We start from the raw sequence: 19,851 nt of genomic DNA on the forward strand, positions 1-19,851 counted from the left end.
CTTTTTACTCATACAGTGGGTTAATAAACACATTTGTCAACTGGATTGTGCCGATTCCTTTAATATTTCGGGTTTTTTATCGTATTTATTTTATTTTAGCAACCTGCGATGTAATTGAAGTCTTTAACAAGCATGCATGTGATGCTGTGTGTTACACAAAGTCTGTTTTAGGCCAACTGCCCTCAAGCTTCAGAAGCATTTGTATTCTTGTACTGTTTGCAGTGTATATCTGTATTCTCTTGTTTCTCATGAAGACAGGTATATCGGCATGTTTGTTAAAGAATTCCATTACGTTGCAACCACTTTGTCACAAACCACATGACAAAGATAGATGTATTATACAGTATCTTCCTAGGCTTGTTTATGCCTGTATGTAAACTTGATTTTGATCATTATTCTGCATCTCTGCAGTGCACAGTAATAAAATCAAGCAATCAAGCAATCCAGGTCAGCTTCTTCTTTTTCTCGCCCTATGCCTTCCCATTTTTCTTACTTCCATTTGAAAACTAATCATTTTCTACCTAACGTATCATTGACCTTGGAAGGTGCCAGAAGATAATCAATGTTATACCATTTCGTGTCACCTGTCGGGTTTAATGTACAAAGACATAGATAGTTGTAAAGATAGATAGATAGATAGATAGATAGATAGATAGATAGATAGATAGATAGATAGATAGATAGATAGATAGATAGATAGATAGATAGATAGATAGATAGATAGATAGATAGATAGATAGATAGATAGATAGATAGATAGATAGATTTTTATAAATATTTCCTTTCATTTTACAATGGTTTTTCATTTTAAATGATTGCTTAAAACAATTTACTTTACAGATACAGCTGTTAACTGTACCCTACTAGATGAATTTCCAAAGTAAATAATTCCTAATTTTTTTCCTCAACAGGCAAATTATTATAAAATTACATGTGTACTATGGACATAAAGGGGAAAAAAGATGCTAAAAGCATAACTTGTATTGATAACTGATAATGCTTGTGCACTATAATAGACTAAAGGAGTGCTACAGTCTTTGAATTTATGTCATAAAGAAGTGATTTAGACCATTTTATTAAACTGGCTAGAAATAAGGAATGGACAAAAAAACAATGCACAGCTCATCTATTATTTAACACTTCTTTTCTCACTTATTGACAGTTTGTTGTTTTCCAGTTTGGAAAATGATTAAAGCAAAATGCAAAAAAATGCTGTGTTATGACAAAGCTTTTACCACTTACCCACACACATGCTCCAAAAGACCTTTGCTCTTGGCACATTTAACAGCTACCAAGCAGGAAAATGCAGAATGTCACCAGCTAACACAGACTGGAACCGCCACTACAAATGAGTGGCTGATGGAGCACGAGGAGAAGAGCCTCCTCAGTGATGTGAGCACAAGCAGCACTCGTGCCATGCAGCTGGCAGAGCTTTCATTAATCTTACAGGTGCTTAAAAGGCCCATCCAGTCAATAACTACTATTACAGCCAATGGAGCCAATGAGGGGTGCAAAGGTGACAATTCAGCTCCCATACACGCAATACAGTTAAATCTCAGGAGCTCGCTATGGGCTTGCACCGTACCTGCCCACTCCATTCTACTAGTGCCATTCTGAAAGCAGTTAAACTAAACATATCTGTCGAAAATGGCCACAATTAAGCTCTCTGAAACTGTTTTGTCCCTACTGCCTTAATGATGGTACTTCCGATGTTCAGTGCATGGCTGAATGCTTTAAATCACAGGACAGATGTAGGAACAGAAAGGATTGGTATTGGTTGTCCAATATTGATTTTTTTCAAACCCAAGGCTGCAGCTGTTGGTGGGTGGGGGGGGGGGGGGGGACCCACCACATACCATCTATACTATGTCAAATTAATTATTTGCACATTTGATCCACTGCACAATATGTGGCTATGGTGGAATTTTCATAGGAAGATACTATACTATCGAAGTAATTGGCAAAATCTATATAAAGATCCCAAAATAATCACTCAATGGCTTATGCTTCAGATAACCACTAATTAATGTTTTAATGTATTCATTTCCATCAGACATAAAGGGTGCTGCACACTCACATGCACACTCGTGCACACATACAGAATGGCACAAAATAATAATGATCTTTTCAACAGCAGTAAATCCCTAAATCAAAAAAGCAAAACAAAAAACCTCCAAAAAAACCTGGATGGTATAATTTGTATTCAGTTTGCCACAGATTCAAAAGGCAGTCAAAGGGTCTTATACAGTCTATTAGCAAAGTTAATGGAGAACTGTAAAAGCACAATGACCCATAAATAATACACAGCAGCAGTGATGAGAGGGCAGACAGCCTTCTGCTCCCACTCTTCCCTCTGGACACACACTAGTTCCTCTACAAGGCCACATTCATTGTCTAATTCAGAGGCGATTAGTTGGTGGTGAAAGTCTATGGCCTTGTTCAAGCTAACCCTGATAAGGAGATGCAGGTCAACAGTCATACACTCAAAATCAGAGTGTATAATTCCATACTCTTACACATAGCATAGTCCAGATTATCACCAATTTTGTTCTGTAAAGAACGGTTGTTGATCCACAGTAAAGCAAATGCCTGCAGTGCTGTGATATCTGACAGACCATCATTGGGCACTCAGTAACCAGGCGGTGGCACTGTCTCTACATCCATAAATGAGTGTCACCTGTAAGGACACTAGGACTCAATCTTGGGTTTCACTCCTGGAATGAACCCTTACACTGCAAAGGCTAAAAGGCAACCCCAAAAATGTGCAACAAGCCATATAAGAGTCAGGAGATCAAAACAACAAAAACAGCAATATGGGACATTTGACTCATATTCAGCTACTGCAGCCAAAATAAGTAATGCCAGCTCATTTGGCCTTAAAATCCTCACATTCCCTGACAAACCTTAGTCACTTAAAACCAAGACAATCAAATGCACAGCAGATTAATGGACCTTCTGCTGTGGGAACTCTGCATAGAATAGCGCTCCATGTATTTGTTCAAACCCTGCTCAGACAAAACCACGTCAGACACAGTATTTTAAAGTTAATATTCTTATTATTAGCAATTCATAGTCCACAGGTATTTAGCACACTGTACCACAAGTGTTAAAAAAATTTTAAAAAAATTTGTTAAAAAAGCTCAGACTCTGATATGTCAAAAAGAACTGTATAAAACAAGACAGCCTTTAAATAGACAAAATAAAATAAATCAGATAAGAGACGAGTAAACCAAAGCAAAAAAATAAACAATTTTTAAAAACTATAATATAAATAAAACAAGAATGAACACGCTATTATTGGAAAACACGGAGGGCCATTGCCAATCTGAAGTGGATCATCTTTCACTAATCTTACCCTGATGTGTTTCAGACCCTTACATAATTATTTTTTATTTCTTACAGATTTAAAGAAGTTTTATAAATTTATGATTTTTGTTTATAAAGTTCAGGAAAGTCCACAAACCAAGTTTTATCAGTTAAATACTTTTTTCGGTTACAATATATGAATTATAAATATTAAATTTGTTCCTCCCTCCAGCCTCCGTTTTCTAACTTCAAGTTAATAACAGTTTGGCAGAAACCTCAACACATCAAACTCCACTGTCTTGAAGACGTTCTCATAAAGGAAAACAAAGTTTGAACTTTAAGGCTGACTGTTACAAAGCCTTGAAACTGGAGACTATTTCTTCCAGAAATAATAAAAATGCCTCCTTCTAGAAAATGAGTGCATTTATATATAAACCTGGGATTTGCCTTGAACATACAACTACTGTTATAGACCGTTACAGCCACAATGGTGCAGTATACTTTATGGTGTCGAAAGGAACAGCTCGTTCACAGGCACTTGATAAATGAGCCACATAATCAAAGACAAATAATAAATAGAAAAAAAATTGCATTTAAAAACTGTTTTAAAAAAAGGTCATTGTTTAATCTGTGATGTATTAACATTTTTGGAAGGAGGCCATAAAGTTTTGCAGTTCTGTAAGTTGAGAGGTGGGGACTTCATGGATTGGACTTGTTTGTTCAGCACATGCCAAAGATGCTCAATTGGATGCCAAAAAGTCAACACCTCAAACTCATTGTTGTGCTCCTCAAACCATTCCTGAACCATTTTTGCTGTGTATGTCAGGGTGCCACGGTCATCAGAGAATACCGTTTCCATGAAAAGGTGTTCATGGTCTGCAAAAATGCTGATCCCCTTTTCCTGCTTCTAACACGTCAACTTTGAGGACAAAATATTCACTTTCTGCCCGATATATCCCACCTACTACCAGGTGCTGTGATGAACAGAATCAGTGTTATTTACTCCGCATGTCAGTGGTTATAATGCTATGCCTGATGAGTGTATGGTTTAACAGTATCTTGTGCCTTGAATATTCCACAACATTAAATCGTAAGCATGTACCATGTATAAATATATGCAAAAATTGCAATAGCAGGTGGTGGATTCTTTTTAAATAACCACACTGCCGTGGGTTATTTCTAGATCCGAGAATTCATCAGTGTTTCTGACGACTTCTGTCATCCAGCTGTGGACTGAAATCAATTATAACCACACAATTGCAAATGTGAAATTGCTTTTATTCCACAGTTCTAAGAACAAGAATTATCCAGCAACTGACATTTCTGAAACAAGACGGCTAAATATTTTTTCTTATTATAATTCCCAACTAAGCCACAGCTGGATAGTGTGTTGCCTTATCAACTGACATGAGACGGACATCAGATAATAAGTGCAGTAATAGTTTCAGTGTAATAAAATACTATTGCTAGATACTATTTTAGTGAACACAGGACATCTCATTGTTTTGGTCATTCCACTTATCAATGTTGTTATGCTAAATATCTGCACTCCTGCAATGCTGCTTGCCCAAACAAATTAGTGGACCTAACTGTCATAAACTCTTGTTACACACAGAAGTAAAATAGAGAAACTTGCACCAAATATTTGAGCTTTAAAAAATTCAATTCTAATGAGTCATGGCTGAAACAGACTAACATGTTGTTCAGTATTGCCCAGGCAGTAGTCATAAAATATGTTTTAGTTATTTCATTTAATTTACTCTCTCCTCAGGTAAAAGTCAGTCACTATATTTGATTAAAATAATTAAATAGAGGCGCTTCATCGCTGCCTGATCTTGAAATTAATAAATGTTCCAACACCACAATTTAGTAGTAAATTTTGACTTTTTACAAACTGAATCTATTCTTCTTATGTATCTGTTTTTATTAAATAGGAAATAGGTTATAATATTGTAGTGATCTGATACTTTATTTGTTAAATTCTTGATGTAATGGGGGGGGGGTCTTTTCAGGTCTAATAGCTCCTCAAAAGACTGTTTAAGAGGCAGGGTGCACATACTCGAACAATGAACGCACGCATGACAGGAATATTATAACAACGTTTAAAAGGGGTGGTGTGGTGGTTGTCCACACTATCAGCATACGAATGGTTCACACAAAGCCCAGCCCATATTTAGAGGATTTAAGCGAGCAAATTCAGAGTCCAAGGAACAGGTCTATTTATTGAATGCAGACATTTCATCATTACTCAACACCTCTCTTGAGACTAAATCTTAGTAAAAACACAAGGCCAAGACCAGGCCTCAGTTAATGAAGAGACAGCTGTTCAACTCAAAATCAGCATAGTCACTGAAATGCTTAGCTTAATGCAATAGATTTATTAATATGCATTACACCATAGTACTATTGAATTTATCTCTAAACTCTGCAAATAAATAAATACCATAGGGAATTGGGAATCATATGGTAGATGTGCTACAGAATCTAAGGGTAAAGGCTAACAATAAAGGGCCTGAAAATTTGAATCAGTATAATCGTTGATATAGTGAAGTTTTCTTTGGAGATTCCTTTTTATAAATGTAAAACAAGCTTTGTTAAAAAATAAATAAATAAATCTTTACAGCTTCCAGTTTCTCTCCAGCATGACAAGCAAGACATCAGAAAGATGGGTTGGTTTGAAAAGGCCATTGATATAACGAATATTAAAACGGGAACTTTTTTCATAAATGTTCCATGAGATTAAATGTATTCTTCTGCATTTCAAACTGTAAGCCAAAAACACAAGTACGACTTAACCTAGAATTTCTGCTCTTCAAATGTGCCTAGAGATTTTAAATTTAGTAAATTTAGCCTGAAGATATAAACACTGACTTTTAGTGAAATACAAAATGGCCTGAAAACAAATGATTGTGATTTAAAAATGGACCAACACCACCATCCAATGAGTTGATCTGCACTTGCAACAGCATACATGATTACAACATGCTAAAGAGACTATAGAGAATCATCATTCAGGTCTCTTCTGAATCTTGCAATTAAACATTCTGCTTGAGAAGTATTAAAAAAAAAAAAAAAACATCACGCTGTTAACGGCAATAGCTAGACCATTTATAATGAACATTTTGTTCCCAGATCATTCAATATTTTTAAAAATAGATTTAAAACCATCAATAGACCACTGTCAGATGAACAGGGTCATAAGCAAGCAACCAGTCTTTCTTCAAAGAATACGTGCATTTGCACATCTCTTAAAAACACAGGATTAGTAACGATTAGTAAATCGTTAGATAATGACCAATAAATTTTCACTAAATGTGCTAATTGAATTGTAACCAATTCTTGGATATTCATAATTATAAAAAGAAAATAAAACACTATCACTTAAACACCATTCCAAAACTAAAAGATTATGACATATCCTCATGCACCATATAGAAAGACCGGGCAGGAAGACATCCTCTTTAATAATGATAGGATAAAGGAGTGTCATCACTGAATTGAATAACAATTACTTTCTCTATAAACACAGTGATAAACATATTATGATTTATTCCTTTTTATGGGGAGCACAAAGGGACTAAAGGTAAGAAGTCCTAAAGAAGGCATAAAAATTAATATTACAGTGCAACAAAACAGATGAATAGTCCAATCATACATGGGATTTGAAGCCACCACATCAGCTTGTCCATGTCATTTCCTTACTTGATGCACAGAAAGCTGGTAAGTCTGCTAAGCATACCTGGCACACAGCAGTACTCTGTGACCACCTACTCTGAGTGAGTGAACGGGTTTCGGGGCACGAGTGGGATGGAGCAAGGTGAGGTTGGTGGGCGGCTGAGCAGTAGGAGCTTCCTGCCTCATGAGCCCGTCTCGCAGCGGGATCAAACTGGCTGCCGTGTGAATCACACCACTCCCACCACCAACACAGCCACTTCTGCTACCACAATTAAAAGCAATCTGGAGAGAGAGAGCGAAAGAGCCTGCAGTGCTAAAAATATTCAACAAACCACACCATTTAATAATTGTGCAGCAGATTTCAAATGACTATCTGATGCTCTGTTAAGTGACCAGATTTTCAGATGCTAAAGGAAAATGCAAATGGACTCTAAATATGTACTGTATCTCTCAACTATTTTTTCTTTTTCGTTATTAGCAGAGCATTTAAAAACCCAAATGCTTTCTTTACATTGTAAAAATTATCCAGACTGGATGAACTGATGGGGAAAATGGACAGATTTACATCCTGAGATTAAAGCTGGCAAGAGGGATAAAAGAAACCTCAGTACCGTCACCTGAACTGTTGCAGACATTTAAATAACGGCAACGATTTGACTTTTCCATTACTTATGAGCGGGAACGCTATCTCAAAAGTAAATAATGCCCAGTAGGGGTGCAGCAGCTTCTCAAATAACTAAATAGAAAAACAGCTAAATGCCCCAGGCTCCCATTCCACTGCTGGCTGGCCAATGGTGAAAGTAACCTTTGATCGGTTTTGGGTTCTGGCTATATGCATTTCATAATGAGATCAAAAAGCTCAGTCCAATGCTTTCCTGAGGCCACCACTTCAAAACTGCAGAAAACTTCAAGTTCAGTAACAGTATTTATCGTCTATCCTGAACATCAGTGCCAGAAGAAACAACAGAGATTATTGTAGCATTCTTCTACTTTATTCCACCCGTTCTGCTGCTGAGAAATGCATGTAACACTGACTGCCATCACTACACTCATTTTAAAAAAAAAAAAAAAAAAAAAACCATTTCAAGCTTTCTGACAATTGACAAATAAATGTTTAGAGCTTCCTTTGGCATCTCATATCTGCAGAAACCCACTGCTCTTTTTTTTGACAGGCTATCGGTGCTGGACGATTCACGAGGACAAGTGCAAGAGGAACTGACCAAAAACTCATGTTTGCAGATAGATTGCAGCTTTATTGTCCATATGGTGCAGCAACCAGGTTAAAATCATCTAAACATTCTACAGATTTAAATATTCAGACACATATTCATATGATATTCATATGATAATGGCTTGTGCTACAGTGGCATTTGCAAAAGTGTTTTATATACAAGTTTTACATTTGGAGACCATGCCTTTAAGCTGAGGTCGATTACACAAAGGGCCAGACAGATACTTGGAGAGAGAGGAAACTCGTTATGGAAACCTGGGGCCCAGTTAACATTAAACTCATTTGGAGTAGCCACAGCAAGCACTACATTCTTTCTAAATCATATGATCAGATACTAAAATCCTGCTAAACATCTGTTAAAAATTTACCATCTTATCACCAATGTGTGGAGCTGACTGGTAAGGTAGCCTAAGAGCTGCCAAATTAATCTCATTTACACTCTCATTCAGGAAGACTAAAGCAACATGTCTCACATAATAGATGCACTGCAATCAAACAGGGGATTGATAGGAAAAAAGGGTTTCATTCATTTTGCTACACAGAGTTTGCCTTCTGTTTTGAGGCCTGTATGCCATTCTGTATAAAAACAGATGATGGCACTGTGCTCCTTGGGCCACATTAGCACACAATCATAAAGACCCCTTTTTTATGAACATAAAAAAATGTCATTACTTGGTATACCTTCGTGTTGTAGATCTTGCATGGTGGCAACTTGGTGCTCTGCAGAAAACTCATAATACTGATGAATCTTAGACTGTCAATCTTTTGCAATCAGCACTTAGGAGGTTGCAATAAAGAGACAACCTGAAACATCTAATTGGGAGCTAAAGTATATCCCATAATACTGCAATAATCATATTTGACCTTGATGAATTATCTTTTCTTATTGACACTGCCTGCTAAAATGTCTTAAAAGTGTTGGCTAATGGAGTTCTATTGAGATGATTAAATGAGCTGCTGCCATCCGGATTAGCCCAGTGTCATCTCTCTAGCATAGACTACATTATCATAGAGAACAGACGTGTGCGTGCGCTGGGTTGTAAATTCCTGCTGCCGACATCTCCAGGGGAACAGCAGAGCAGTGACTGCACGCCGACCTACATTCATCTCAACTGCATGCATGTATGTGTGAATACATAAATATAGCACTGCAGAGCACCAAGACAAAGAGTCACAATCAGATATATAAGGGTTCAAATACTGCAGGTGAGATTCACACCCTCTCGCCTGTTACACCAGCTCTTCCACCTCTTATATAAAATGTACTCCATTCTTATTATTCCCTGTAATACAGCCTAAGAGTAGTGTGAATCTAACCAGTCTGATAAGCTTTACTTTGCCTCTCTGCCTGAACCGTTCTCCCTTGCAGCATTATACAGGCAGACAAACAGTGGCTCTTTCTGTCTCATACTCCACATCTAAACAGGAGTCTTCAGAGAGAGTGATCAGTGTGCCTTATCCATAGATTTAAAGCACCGTCAGTTAAAATACAGTCACTGCTTCTACATACAGGATTAAGTCTGGGGAATGGAACTATTCCAATCCTCCCCTATCCATACCTGTAACAGCTGATGAATGAAACACTACTAAACTCTCTATGCAAGCACAGATTTCAAATGGGAAAAAAGTGTATTTACCATTTTAAACTCTTACAAAGTTTTTGGTACAACCAAGATACACACAATTACATTTACACGATTTCTATAAAGCTTTGATTTACCCATTGTTAAAGGTGCTATACAAATAAAGCTTGAATTAAAAATTAAATAATAATAATAATACCTAATAGAAAAAAATGCCAATTAGTGGTCATCAGCAAAATAATTCTGTGAACAAGCAGCATTTCCTTTTCTGGCCACAACAATGTTAAATAAATGCTGGGTCCTTGCTTGTTGTGGGTTACATTCTACTGGGTTTAGGTGCTTGAACAAGTCAGGGCAGTTTCTTTGCACACTGCTTTCTGCGTAAATAAAATGCAGAAACCCATTTGTTGTGTTGGTTCACAATGCAGGCCAATAACAAAAGGGGCAGATGTCACAAGAAGAATTAAGGCACGGTGACGTTTTTTTTTTTTAAGTATATATGAACCTGTGTGTGCAGTGAGAAAATGAAAGAGGAGGAGTAAAATATTGAAGAGCATTAATACCTCCTGAACCCAAACACACCTTGGAAATTACAAATATTTTCAAAAGCATGTAAAAGCATTTCCAAAAATATAACACCAAGAAACTGCATTCATGAGAAAAGGCTTTATTAAAAATAAATAAATAAATAAATAAATAAAAACTCAGTTTTGCAATTTCAGCATCAAGTATTTAATTAGAGGTTTTGATTCCGGGTTTATCAAATGAGGAATACATTTTAAACAAAATCATAAAAGAAAAAGAAATTAGGGCAGTACAAACTGGGTGATCACTGCACTATAAGGTTGTATAGCCTTGCACAGACTGATGTAAACATCTGCTGCAAAGAAAAAAGAAACATTAGGGAGGTAAAAAAAAACATGCTGCTACATGCACACGGCATGTCTCTCACGGTTATAAGCCCATACATATTGCTTTGACAGCAATGAAGCCATAGCAAAGATTCTATTGGCAATAAATGTCAACTGATTGGAAAGCTCATTCTAATATCAATTTCTATCTCCGGTCTTTAAAAGGCAATCAGCATGGCTTCATCTCTGTATATCACATGCTACTTGAGAAGATGACACAGCAATGGTACTCTCTTGCATAATGGACTTGTATCAAGGCATCTGGCATGAATAATACAATCCATGAATAGGAGATATTTTCCTAAGCCTCATTTCAGTTAGATCTGCTTCTCTGAATATCAACACTTTCATTTCACGGAGGAAGCATTTTTAATCTGGTTGAGAGTGTTAATATTTAACATTTTGTTTTTCAAACAGAAAAGATGCCGTTTTTCATGTAGAAATGTGAGCACTAAAAGAGATGCTTGCAAATGATTTTCGACCTTATATTTGCAAAATGATTCCCTGCAAATAATCTTGACAGGATAAGAAACAAAGATAATTTCACACATTAACCTTGGCCATCCCCTCATGCCTGAATTCTGGGCTGATGTGGCACAGTGATTGAACTTAAGTGGAGTGAGTCCACTTGCATCTATGCAAACGCATCTTGACGGACAGAAAGCGCAAAAAACAAATAAACAAACAAGAACCCACTGCTCTTACCTTCCAGCCACTGCCTGCTTCCCTGTAGTAAGGGAAATTGTCACAGATCCACTGATAGATTTCACTCAGGGTCATTTTCTTTTTTGGTGAGCTGTTGATGGCAAATGTGATGAGGCTGGCATAGCTGTATGGAGGCTTTCCATCTTTGTGCTGCTGAACCTCCTCCTGATCCAGCGTAGTGTTGGGGTCCAGCAGGGCACTCTTCTTAGCCATGCCTGGCCCATGGGCACCCTGGGCATCAGCTTTTTGGATGGCTGCTCGCATGGTCAGCTGTGGCAGCCAGTCCATGGAGGTTAAACTGCTCTCCAGCTCCGAGGTCATGGTGGATGGAGCAAATGGAGATTGGGCAAAAATTGGGGACAAGCGCGGAAGCTCCTTCAGCTTGGAGCCCAAGCGCCTCAGCAGATTCCAGGTCAAAACTGTAGGGAAATATAATATGGCACTTAATTCACTAAACAATATTAAATCATGGGTTGGCTAACATATTAACTAAATAAACTGCTGTGACTCATCATTTTCAAACCTATAGGGGTTTGTTTGGACATTATCAAACACTCACATATCAGAAATAAATGTGAATATCAAAGCATCATGAAAAAAACAAGCTAGTAATATCTATTTTATTGCATAACAGTCAAAGGAAAGAGAGCTTGTGCTCTAATTTGCATGCCCAGACACTGGTCTGTAGTGCAGGCTAACCAGGCTGTCTGGCCCACCTCCTACCTCTGTCCTACAAACAGTGGTTTAGATTACAGCAGTGTGAGTCAGCTTACCAATGCTGCAGAATTGTTTTCACAACTGACAGTCAAAAGCAGAAATGGTTCATAAGGAATTTCGATTCTCCTGTGGGCCTAAGGGTAGCAATCCTCTCCTCTCTGCTTTCTGTTCCCTCACTCCACCCAGCCCGAGTTGTAAACAAGGCACAGAATTGCCAGCGTGCCTCATGCCAGCTTGTGGCTGCACCCAACACCCACAAACAACCTTGTGTTTTAGGCACCATGCCCTCACTCCTCCTAAAATAGAAGGGAACAAGCATGGGGGCCCTTACTTCAGGCAAAGGTACATAGCCAAGCAACCAGAGTGAAAGCTTACTTGCTATTAAAATTTTTTATTTATTTATTTTAAGAAAATCACTGAGACAATATGGCTAGAAAGGGAAATGAGGGAATGTCCCACATAATATTCCAAACATTTCTGGGAGAACCATAGGAGAGACCCAAGACGTACTATTTGAAACCTCTTCACGGTAGAAAATGTTGTAAAAATAAATGTAAGCTTCTAAAATCTAATGGTTTGACACATTTTTTACTTTACTTTAGATTTTTCATAAAGGTGAGTCATACAACCCTAAGGTATGACAAGGTTTATGTTTATGATCATGTAAAAAGGTGTTAAAATCTATAACCCTTTCTAAAACAAAACTCAATCATTGCAGACCGAATTAAATCTTTCCAAAATTTTTTGGCACATGACTGTTATATGTAGCATATACCAAGCAGTATATATAATGAATATAAATAAACAAATACAATGTTAATCCTAACAAACCACAAACTTCCCCCTCATTTGACATGCTGGCATAATGCCAGAGTTCATGCCTCTAACCTCACCCTTCTCCAAAGGAGGCTGCTGCTATTTTGACCTTTGTAAATGGTCCAGATGCTAGGGAAAATCTAAGTGCCATCATAATTAGAGCACCTCGGCAGAGGCAGGCATTAAAACATAACCAGCATTTCCCCTCATTAGCTGAAACCCAAAGAGTAAAGCAGGGCACAAGGGGATGAGCCTGCTGGCATATGACGAAGAGAGGCCTGGCAGATGCTCTGCTCCAACATAGAGGTTAGCTGGTCCAGCTCACTGAAGCCAGCACACCCTCGGGAACAGACACATGGAAGTGCTTTGATTCTCTTCAAACTCGTACTACAAGCTTTTGCTCATGGCCGTAGACAAAGGCCAAGCTTTAAGTTTCTTGCTGGTTTATTAAATTGATGTTCAAGACATTATGTGAATTGCAATGGGAACGTAAGCAAAGTGCTAAAAAATAAATACAAATTTAAGTGCTGTTTTTATATATTCTTTAGTATTGAGGGCATATTCTTTAGTATACTCGTATACCTAGCAAATAAAATACAATGAACTTCATAATGTCTAGTCATTGGACATTATAGATATGCAAGTGTTCACTGGATGTACTACCTAGTGTGCAAATATCCTTTCTTTAAGTAAAATATCTTAGTTTGCTAACAAACTAGTGAATGCTAATCTTATTTATAATATTTGTCATTACTAAGAAATTGAATCCCTAAATACTAAAACTTCAAAACTTTAGAATCATTCCCCCCTTATTGTGTCACTCTTTTGACTCTAATTATTGGCTGCATGACATTTTGCATCTAAATTTTGGAGGTAATTATGTTGGACATGCACTACAGTATATAGGCAACATTTATGTTGATGCTTGACCATCACATACATACACGGGTCAGCCACAAACTGTTGCCACAAAGTTGGAAGCACACAACTGCATGGCATAGCATTAATATTTCCCCATCACTGGAACTAAGAGGCTCAAACATGTACCAGCATAATGATGCTTGGGAAAACGATGACGAGGTCCATGACAAAAAGGTTTGCCACAGCGTCCTGACCTCAACCCCACTGAACACCTTTGCGATGAACAGGAATGCTGACTATTCCCCAGATCTCCTCACTCAACATCAGTGCCTGACTAGGGATGGGTATCGTTAAGGTTTTAACGGTATTACTACTCTTCCCGATACTGCTCAACGGTCCGGTACTTTAACAGTATTCTTATCGGTACTTTGTGTTGAAATACAAGTACTTTGTACTTTCACATGATTAAGTTAATTATGTGTCTGCATTTCATCATTACAAATTAATTTCTGGATATAATTTCTAAATATTATACATTTGCTAATGCACCAGCGTGAAATCTGCAGAAAGAATACTCTAAATAGGCTATTTATATGTAGGCGATTTTGTAAACTAACTTGAAGTGCTGTGCATTTAGCCAAATAAATGTTTACATAGTGATTTTTCTTTATTTGAGATTTTAAAAACAAGTAGAAAATATGCTGAATGCATAACATCATTTCTCCCAAAAGAAATCAACAGTATTTCAACGTAAGGTAAGCAAACTAATTAGGGAGATTGTACATTTATTTTAAATGACGTGTACAACGTTGATTCAACATGATTTTAGCATACCTGACGAAGATGGGGCAACCACCAGAGACGAGCTAGCTAGGCAGTCGAAAACGTTGCATTTCTCTGTCTGCACGTAATGCATTTTTGAAAGATGCTTTGACAGATTGCTTGTGTTTCCGCCCTTACATGCAAAAATATTGTTGCATTTATGACAACGAGCGTTGTCTGCATCAACTTTAGTGAAGTATAACCACACTTTTGAACGTTGTGCTCTATCAGCCATCGTCACTCTTTGTATTAAGCGGGAGTTTTCGTGCTGTTAAGTGTGTGCACCACGCTCGTTGTTGTTGTTGTTGTTGTGTGTGTGTGTGTGAGAGACAGACAGCCTCCGCGGCGCGCATGAGAGATCTCGCAGATCTCACAGACAAACGTCTTAATATTATCGCAAATTAGAAATGTTTGGCGAGATAAAATGTGCACGATAACATTATTAAGCAGGAATACATAGTACATTTATTTTAATTATTTTCTCCAGCACCGAAAGCAGAACCGATAGCATCAGATCTTACTGATGCTACGGTCTTTCATAATTTAGCACCGGGGCCAGTTTAACACCGGGTTTCGGTACCCATCCCTATGCCTGACCACAACAATGCTTTTGTGGCTATATCCTAAACAGCACACTTGGAAAACTAGTGGAAAGAGCAAAGAATTGGGGATATGAGCTTGATATTAATACCTATGATTTTGACTGTGAGGCATTCACATACTTTGTGTAAGCTGAGCTGGAGAATAATGTACCAGTACAAATGCCTCTAAAATTTTTGCCAATCCAAAACGATCTTGGTTAAAAAACGACCAAATGATAAACCTAGAAATTTGAAATACTGGAATAGCTTATTAATTCACAAAGTGACATGATTAAATCAATATAATAGGCACTTTTTTTTTAGAAAACATGAACTATGATTGCTACTTAACATTCAAACCTAAAATAGTAGTGTATTGGTTCAAAACTAACATTCAACAAAATAAACCCAATGTAATAAACCCTAGTTTTCAACTGAAATAAAGTTAGAAATCATAATTCTGTACAAATCAGGTAAAATGCCTTTAATTGGTACAAAAATCAGTAGAATGAATGTATATATATATATGTGTATATATATATATATATATGTGTATATATGTATATATATATACACACACACATACACACACACACACACACACACACAGAGTAATCCCTCGCCACTTTGCGGTTCAAGTTTCGCAGCCTCAGTGCATCGCTGATCGAAAAATAAAAACGGTTTCCCAGGATGCCAGACAAAGAGAGAAACTCTCTCAGACGCTTTGTACATGCCCACAGGCACTCAGACAAGGCACATGATTGGTTCCTGGCGCGAGATCTGAGCTGATTGGATGCGCATCATCGCACCCTCTCCCAGCTTCTTCCCTTGTTGTATCTCACCACTCTCGTTCACGCTGTCAACTGTGTCTCGCGTATTTTGTTCGAAATGAACTTTTCGTTAATTACAATGCCTCCTAAGCACCGTGCCCCTGCGAAAGATTCCTCTAGTGAGCCCAAGAGGAAGAGGATGACCATCAGTGAAAAGGTCAAACTTAGGGCCAATCGTACTTCGCAGATTTTCACCTATTGCGAGGGATTCCGGTCCCCATAACCGCGATAAACGAGGGATCACTGTGTACATGTTATATATATATATATATATATATATATATATATATATATATATATATAGGGATTATATATATATATATATATATATGTGTGTGTGTGTGTGTGTGTGTGTGTGTGTGTGTGTGTGTGTGTGTGTGTGTGTGTGTGTGTGTGTGTGTGTGTATAAATTTTGTACATAAGTGTTTTTAACAAATTCCACAAGAACGCTTACCAGTGCATCTGCTATAGTTAAAAATCAAAGAAACTTATTACTAATGTCAAGTGTGCTGTTGGTCTGGCAGCTGAAGTTTTGTGAGACTGGACTACTCGTCACTTAGTCTAACAGTAATAATTTAATAAATTGCTACTATTGTGGTGTCAAGGCCAAAAACATTTGGTGATCATTCTCATAGCTTCAGAATGAGCACCGCTACACTTACAAAGTAGGTCAGTTTTGTAATTGAATGAAAAATCATGCAATTGCATTCTGAAACTCATAGAAGCACATCAGCTCAATATCAAATGATTCCCATACAAAAAACAATCCAAAGACAGGAATCAGAACTGATTGTTAAAATAAGCAGATAGGAATGATCAGAAGACAAACCCAAAATCAAGTTCACTGAAATCTGATTCATATTATTTTGGGAAGCTTTCACCATTCAATCAGTACCACAGCCAAGTAAGATATGTAATGAAATGTCTTTACTGCTACTACACAAAAAAAGCCAGCATTATCACATCATTAGGAATGCAAAAAATTAAGTAATCAAATATCTGACAGAAGTGTGTATATATTTTAAACAGTAAAAGAAAACCAAAAGAGAAAAAGCATAAACAGTTGTTTCACACAGATTTTGATTTTCAAATGGCAAAAACAATAAACATGTTAATCGGTAGATAGTAACAATGCAAGTAATCAAGAGTTGGATTGTGTGTGTATGTGTTAGCAAACAGTTGCGTGTGGTGGAGCAGTGCTTTTGGAGGCTAGTAATTTGGCTTAGTCAAAGGGGAAGTGCACTTTGAGATTCCTCCACGCCGCCTGAAGATCTGGCACACTGCCTCACAAGAAAACAGTGATGTAACCTAGTAACAAAACCTTGACACCTCCACTCCTAACCGAAACTTGGGCCATAGCTTCTATATCAACAACGTTTTTAAAGTGTGTGGTAAGGCCTCATGTTGACTTAGTGATTGCAGAAGGGAAAAACAGGGAGGGGTGGGAAAGCCTCTCACCTGCCTTGAAGTCAATGGGATATTCCTCAGTTTTTCCAGCCCAGAGGCACAAGGCTTACTGAGTTATTTTAAAATATGATAAATACAAAAATAGCAACGGCTTCCTTTTGTGTTTTGGAGAACTGGGGTGCCATAACTGATTGCTAGAGCTATCCTACAACATGTTTTCAAAAGAAGGTAAAAAGCAGTGGCTTATTATGTCAGTCGTCCTCCGCCATTAAAGGCTTAATGGTTCTACTGAAACCTCACCAGTATGAAAAAACATTAACCATCAATTTGTTGCATTTGTTGGACATCATTACTGTTCTGCACACCTTGATGCCAAACACAATATTTGGCTTATTACTGCCTCCAGCAGACCAGAACTCACAGCTTGGTCTATCCTAAGGCTTGGGATCTCAGGTGTTTGAGAGACAGGGCTTCTTTTGTGGAGACCCCAGCTTAAGACTGGCAGATCTGATTTGTGAGAGGGCTTCTTGTCAACTGTGGGAGATGCGTTATAGTAATAAGGCTTGACAGCTCAGGTGGTATGTCCACAGTGCACACCATTACATTGTGCCAAGGGGACCAATACCCACCAGAATAGTCTACATAATCCCTCCTTGCATGAACTTCATAATTAATCTGCTAATCACAGCAAAGTAACATTTAGGGTTTGATGAGGTAGAGCAACATGTTCATGCAAGTGGCTGGTTAATATAAATGTAGTAGGTTCACCATAAATGGTAGGTTCATGAGAAAGAATGCATTAGAACAAAATTTGAGAATTAATCTCAAATGCTTAAATGCCTTATGCTGTAAATAAAACTACATGTTGGTTAATAGTAACAATAAAAATAGCACTTTGGATGAGTTTATCCGTAACAACTGGAATGCATATAACCTTTACTTACAGATGCATACACGGCGCCAAAGCCGATGGAGCAAAAATCCATTCAAGTTAATCACCTACAAGACGTGGTATGGGGTTAAAAGCAGCGACAATGGACTCTGCAACCTCCAGTGCAGATACACTCAAATAATTATGGAAAGGGAGTAAGGCATTTGAATATATGCAAGAGTAATTATGCCATTTGGGGATATTAGAAAGATTTTCTCAGCAGTTGGCCACCACTCACAGTCTCTTTGATAGCTGGGTGGCAAATAAAAGCACATGCTGACAAATCACAATGCCCTGGGCAATCGTGAATTCCGACGGCCCTTACACCGTTAATGCTCAGCATTCCAGTAATTCAATAAGGCCTTTCCAGTGAATTAGCACACTCATCAGGAGCGGGATTGTCTTCATGTCCCCCAGCAGCTTGGCTAGAAGGTACCCTTTGTGTGTGGAGCAGCAGTGCAACTCTGACACCAACCATGCGAACCCAATTACACTGCTCCATTCGCCCGAGGCCTCCACATTAACACATATCCCCCCCTGAGATCAGTGCCAGCCTGGCAGTCACTCACCACAGCCTGCTGCTGCTGAATCACAAATAAAGCACTTAAGGCTTTGGCAAAAATATCATTTGTCCTGGCATTCTTGAAAGCTCTTTTCTCATCTGAATTCCTGTTGTTTCTTTCCTGGGCAACAATTAAATACTCAGCTCTTCTCTGATTTTAATATGCTCTGCAGGAAACAGCATGCCTATGTGCTAGAGCAAAGTCAGCCTAAACCCAAAGGCACTGTTAGTCCTGCAGTCATGTGGGAATTAAAGCACTTATGCATTGCATTTTGCACCACATATAGAATTCAGAGAAAAAAGTTGGAAATGGGCTGCAAAGAGAAATTCACATATAAAAAAACAATACCAAGATCACGTCATCATCATCATGTCGAGATATTTTAAACCAAAAGTTGTGTGACCTAGTATTACTCTTGTACTGAAATACTGAAGTGTTGGAGATAATTTCAACAGGAAATAGATTTGTGCAATTACAATGATTATAATAAAACAAATGCACTATTTTTGCAGTTAACGACAAAAGCTGCCATTGACTTTATGAAGCTCAAATCTGTGAAATGCTTATCAGTATATTAGAGTGCTAGAGCTAAATATTGCTAATCAAAATACTTCTTGTTTCCAATCCTCAGTCAGTCTTAAGCTTTTTTTTTTTTTGCCCATTAACCCTTTGTGAGGTCTGATGGCATTTTGCTACTGCATCATGTTCAACCAAGTAGAGACCCAAATGGGCCATTTATGACAGCAGACTCAAACACCGGTGAACAAACCCCTAGTATGGACAACAGTGAGTAGATTTATAGCTGTTCTTTACTGTACTATAGCTTTGTTTTTCAGATATGCTATTTCCTATAAAACAGAAATTCAGGCAAATAACTCAAGGCAAAAAAGGCAACAACCACTAAAGCCTACT

At 37.8% G+C, this 19,851-nt stretch overlaps 1 protein-coding gene across 4 annotated transcripts in view; it reads right to left on the reverse strand.

The window, feature by feature from the left end:
• foxj3 (forkhead box J3) overlaps positions 1 to 19,851 on the reverse strand; it is an 80,846-nt gene that overhangs the window by 38,154 nt on the left and 22,841 nt on the right. For 3 of the 4 annotated variants that reach the window (XM_027143834.2, XM_027143832.2, XM_047807393.1), the window contains one exon: positions 11,412 to 11,830. In XM_027143834.2, coding sequence (XP_026999635.1) covers positions 11,412 to 11,732 — 321 coding nt within the window. In that variant the 5' untranslated portion in view covers positions 11,733 to 11,830. Of the gene's footprint in view, positions 1 to 11,411; positions 11,831 to 12,184; positions 12,394 to 19,851 lie in introns of those variants that run through there. The other variant, XM_027143831.2, reaches the window with a different exon arrangement.

Source organism: Tachysurus fulvidraco, chromosome 2 (assembly GCF_022655615.1).
Source record: "Tachysurus fulvidraco isolate hzauxx_2018 chromosome 2, HZAU_PFXX_2.0, whole genome shotgun sequence".
NCBI lineage: Eukaryota > Metazoa > Chordata > Actinopteri > Siluriformes > Bagridae > Tachysurus > Tachysurus fulvidraco.